The sequence below is a fragment of the Antrostomus carolinensis genome, unplaced genomic scaffold (assembly GCF_000700745.2).
Source record: "Antrostomus carolinensis isolate BGI_N321 unplaced genomic scaffold, ASM70074v2 scaffold1637, whole genome shotgun sequence".
NCBI classification, from domain to species: Eukaryota; Metazoa; Chordata; class Aves; order Caprimulgiformes; family Caprimulgidae; genus Antrostomus; species Antrostomus carolinensis.
This window is the reverse complement of record NW_010325106.1, coordinates 20488-25867: the sequence shown is the minus strand read 5'-3', so window position 1 is coordinate 25867 and position 5380 is coordinate 20488. Positions and strand designations below refer to the sequence as shown.

Sequence of the window (5380 nt, the reverse complement as noted above, 5' to 3'; positions counted from 1 at the left end):
AATCAGTCTGTGGCTGCACAAGCTGCGTAACAAACACAGCTGTGGCAGATGCCGAGGTCCTCGTTAAAGGAAATGTGGAGCACCTTGACATTGGCACATATAGAAGCAAAGTCTGGAGTCCAGTTAATGTTAAACTTATGAGCAGATATTTTCTCTCCAGTACCTGTTCATACATTCAGCCTGACCCCACCAAGCTAACAGCTTTAGGAGGAACACCTCTTTTTGTCCCTAAGAAGGAGCTCCTATTACAGGAAGTGAATTTCAGACTTCGGTGGTTGGTTTTGTGTGGTTTTGGTTTGTTGTTTGTTTTGGGTTTTTTTTTTCCTGTACCTGCTTTGCTGCCAGTGACTAAGGATTGCCAAGATTTAGGTTAATGCTTAACAGAGCAGCTATAACCACACAGAAACTCCAACTTCCTCCTGCTGGGGCTGGGACCAAAAGCTGCTTTTGCTTGCAGAGGAAGAGGCCAGTGTTGAAAGGAGAGCAGTTCACATCGCAAAGGGCTGGAGAACGGCAGCATCACTTGGTAGAGAAAAGAGGGGGAAAATCCAAAAGGAGCAAGAAGTGTTTGCTATAAAGACAGGTAAGAGCTGAAACACTTTCCTGCTCTGCTTATTGACTCAGTGGCTGTTGCTGACAAAGCCCACAGGTGTGGCTAGTTGAGACTCGTTTGCTGTACCTGACTGCTCTGACCTGTGCGTCTCACTCAGAGGGACAAAGTGAGAAAGAAAGGGTCTATTTGCTGTGAATTTGAAAGTCAGAGAGGGCAGGAAGGCTCTTCCTCTCGCCCCCTCCCCCCAGGGGTTGCTCATGGCAGGACAGACATCCTCTTCGGACTGTTCTCATCTAATCGACCATAGCCACATCCCTGAGTTTGAGGTGTCTCCTTGGATCAAGATCACTTTGGCCTCAGTGTATGTCTGCATCTTTGTTGCGGGCATCTTGGGCAACAGCATCACCATCAAGGCCACCAGGATCCTGCAGAAGAAAGGCTACCTGCAGAAAGAGGTCACAGACCACATGGTGAGCCTGGCCTGCTCTGACCTGCTAGTCATCCTACTGGGCATGCCCATGGAGTTCTTCAGTGCCATCTGGAGCCCCTTTTCCACCCCCAACGGCAACATAGCTTGCAAGCTCTACTACTTCCTCTTTGAAGCCTGCAGCTATGCCACTGTGCTGCACGTGGCCACCCTCAGCTTTGAGAGGTATGTGGCTATCTGCCACCCCTTCAAGTTCAAGTCAGTCTCTGGACCTCGCACAGTGAAGCTGCTCATTGCCTTTGTCTGGGGGACATCTGTCATAGTGGCTCTGCCCCTGCTCTTTGCCATGGGCACAGAATATCCCCTGGAAACCATTGAGGGCTACAGAGGTACGACTGCCTGCACCAAGCCCATGCCAAGGCACCACCTCCCTGAGCTGAAGCACAATATGACCATCTGTACCAGCCTCTCCTCTAAGTGGCCTGTCTTTCAGGCCAGCATCTTCAGCGCCTTCACCGTGTACATCATAGTGCTGGGATCTGTCACCTTCATGTGCCGCAGCATGATGAAAACCCTGATGATCCACAAGGAAGGAACTGTAGCAGTGAAGGGTGGACTAAGACACCAGGAGCAGTACTTAAGAAAAAGCGAGAGCTCAGAAGGCAAGAGCTCCAGGAGACAGATCATTTTATTCCTGGGTAAGAGCCCCATCCTGCTTTGCCTCCCTTCCCCTGCCCCTTTTTCACATGGGAAAGGAGCCCAGAAGCTTCCGTTTTATCTGACCAGGTTCTCCCAAGTGAGGGATGTATGATTTGCAACTGGTGCAAAATGAGGGAGAGGGGTACTTTTAGCTACAATGATATATTTTAAGAAACCTGATTTTCCTGCATGTTTTTTACTCGCTCTTTTTGTCATTAGAACAGGTGGGAGGGAAGAATAAGGAAAAATCCATTTACTGTCTGCTGTGTATGTCGTTTGATTATACCGCATGCCTACGTGCGGCAACATGGGTAACAGGGTGTTGCTGCTTGACCTTTGGGTTAGCAATAGGCAACGGTTGCCTGGATATAAAGTAGCTCTACTTGCATGTTTTTCCATTAAGTTACAAATATGTGCATGTCTAGTAAGGCTCTTGATGGGAGGGAAGACTGTCTTGCAAGATCTGAAGCTCATCCCGCTCCGAAGGCATGTCGCTGTTAATTCAGGATGCTCCCTGGAGGATACTTGTTTAGCCTCAGCAGTTGTGGCTGTGTTGAATCCAGGCATTAAGAAAGCTGGGCTGGAGACTTGATTTGGTCTTGCGAACTGCTGTTGCCCTCTTTGAATTTTTTTTCTTTTCCTGGTTTTATTTGAAGGCCTATAACCCTGTAATTATGTTTGATTCTGATCTCTCTCTCCACAATTGTCAGACAAAAACTAATCAAGCTGTCATTTCACCAACTTGGAATCTTTCTGGGCTGTGATCCATGTAGTCTCCACGTTTGTTGATGCTCTTCGAGACACCCTTAATCATGTCCTAGCTGAATTAATGCTAGTTCTTGTTTTGTTGGGTTGCTTAATATGATACTGGATATAATAAATGAACCATCTAGAGTATGAATGCACAGTAGACCTAGTATTCTGTGTTGCTTTTTGGTGCTTTGCTTGATACTACAGAGGGGAAACTGAAACTTGTGGGTCTTTCCACTTCTACAGCTTTAAGTACCTGCTTTTGCCATGGCCTGTGGTTGGGATGTGAAGCTGCGGGATAAGCTGCTGGGTGCACCCAGTTCGTTTTCTGCTGCACCCGTATTAGAGTTGGGAACATGGTGAAATTGTCATCCAGACAAAGCACATGATTCAAAGGCTTTAGGAAAGGGTGGAGCTGCACACTCCACCAGCAGAGAGAGTGACAAAGGCTTCAAATGGGAGATGTGACACGCCAGGATGTGCAGAGCTCTTCCTCATGCTCAGGGTGTACACCTAATGAAGAAACCTCCTTGCACAAGGTGTCTCTTAGTCTGGGATGAGAGACCCAGTATCTGGGTGATTAAAAGGACTCTGTATCCTTACTCCACCAAAAGTACTGATTTCTGGGGTAGAGGCTTAGCAGCTAATGCTAAAACCAGCATGTTGCACAAAGCTGAAAAAGAGATAAGGCTCTGCTCTTCAAGTGCTACTGCGAAATATCCTTAAATGTCTGTGGATCTCTCTTGCCTTGTAAATTATCATCCACAGCTACGTCAAAGCCCAGTCTGAGATCCAAATTATGTAGCAAGTTCTAGCTAGGTTGAGAGATGAAAGTAAATTGCTGTGGCTTTTCTTCCCCTCCTTGATTGTGGTTCTTGCTTGGTGATGGTCTGATGTGGAATAGGGCCAACCTAGTGCTGCTTGCAGAAGTGTTAAAAAACTACATGAAAGTGATTGGCTTGTCCTTTATCTTAAGAGAATTTGCTATCCCAATATCTGATGCTTTCTCTGTGCTCTCAGCTTTCTGGAGCCAGTAGATACTTCCGTGAATTCCCCAAAATTATTTCAGTGGCAAGACTCTTTAATACGAGTCTTGCTAATTTACTTGCATTGGGAAATAAATTAATAAAGTGAGGAGGAAGGAACTGTGGCCTGCTTCCCTGAGAACAATGCAAAGCAATTTAATTTGGAGATTTCATAAGAGTGATGCTTTAGGGCAGTTTTAACCCAGGAGAAATGAACATACAAATTGTTTACAAATCGCTGAATTTAAATGTGGTGATTTAGAAGTCCTCTTTATTTCTCATTTAACAGATGTGTCAAATTAAAACAAATACTTGCGCATTCCCAACATATTTAACTTTTAATGTGAAATGTAAATGACAATGTATAGCGTGATGTCTTTGAACGTCTAACAGCAATAAAAACAATTTAGCATTTTCTTCTTCTAGTTGTTAAAAGTGATAAGTTCTATAAAACAGAGATTAAATTCATAAATCTCCTGACGACGAGAAAAAGTTAAGTAGAGGGAGACACAGGAAGGAACTGGTGCTTTTTTAGTGTCACTTGTTATTGTGTGGCACTTGAGAAAATTTATGAAAATGAATTGTAAATGTTGAAAGTGAAAGACTATTTGCTGTAGGTAGTATCAGTGCTTGCATGACGGGCTCCAGATGGGGTGACACCACTGCTGTGATGGAGGAACAAGTTGTGTGACAAGGGGCCAAGCGAGGAGAGCACCATTGTGCTGGGCAGGCTGAGCTGACGTGGGGAAGAGCTTTTATCCAAGAAAGGTGGCTGCAAGGTTCAAATCTTTCATCTTAAAGCCCAGATGGTCTGATTGGGAGCTTGAAGTCCTTGATGTAGAGATGTCAGTTCCTTCTGTTTCTGGCTACCTTGCTATGCTCATGGTGGAGAGGAGGGACTGGTCCAACAGCTGCAATAACAACTCTATGCCTGGTGTTGGGGATGGAGTACTTCCAGGGGCTGTTAATCTCAAATTTTGCTGGATTTGCCCCAGTGGAGGAATGCATATTTGTCCCAGTATTTTGAAGAAAATAAATTCTGTTTTTATAAAGTAGGCTGTGCAGTGCTATTCCTTCCAACTCTCTTCCCACTATTGCTGTTGGCTTCAAGGAAAATGTGATAGCACATGTAAGTCTCTGCTTAATGCTTCTGAAATGAGACATTTTGTGCTTTTGGATAGACTGGGGCATATTTCCCACCATCTCTGCGTGTGTGATTTACTAATCATCTTCTGAGTCATATGGTAAAACTCCACTGCCTCCAGTGGGTCAGCCCATCCATATGAGCAGCACAGATCAGACTGGTTAACACTGTGGGGTTTACATATATTTGTTACTAAAGCAGTTTTGTTCATGCTGGGACAGCAGATCTTTCTTCTAGTGAAGGGCTACATGGGTCTGGATGAGTGTGGTCTGTGATGAATATTGGTGAAAATACAGCTGAACTTGATTTTTTGAGTGGTTCATGGCAGCATTTGTTAATAAAAGTTTCTCCACTCTCAGCAACAGAAACTGGATGGCTACGGTGTGTATGAAAATACTTGGCTGGTGACACTTTGATCAAATGCAAGCTGTTAACAGTATTTAAAACCTCCTAATGCTTGACCCACCCCAACAGGGATTGATTCAGTCTTTGTGGCTACTCGATCTCATCTTTATTCTGTGGCTGTAAAGGGCAGGGCAGTGATCAGAGGACTACCTGAATGGTCCCAAGGTGCTGCTCCAGCACCTCAGCTCAGGCCCCTGCCACCATAGCAGTGAGCTCCTCAGAAAGGGTGAGTTTGCAGCCTTGCATGTATTATTGTATGTATTATAGCTGGGTTATAGCAACCAAAGAAGGAGAGTGTGATGGAAGGATCCTGTGAAAGAGAGATACAGATAATGCAATAATTATAAATGTTAAAAAAAGAAGGTGCTTTCATAGCT

The 5380-nt window shown here is 44.8% G+C and overlaps 1 protein-coding gene across 1 annotated transcript; it reads left to right on the top strand.

Moving 5' to 3' along the window:
- Positions 1-810: 810 nt before the first annotated feature.
- Positions 811-1903, top strand: LOC104527383 (G-protein coupled receptor 39; the record flags this gene model as incomplete). Its single annotated transcript, XM_010171089.1, has 2 exons — positions 811-1678; positions 1820-1903. Coding segments are annotated over exons 1-2 (952 nt in total), but the record flags the coding sequence as incomplete, so codon positions are not given.
- Between the last annotated feature and the right edge of the window lie 3477 nt (positions 1904-5380).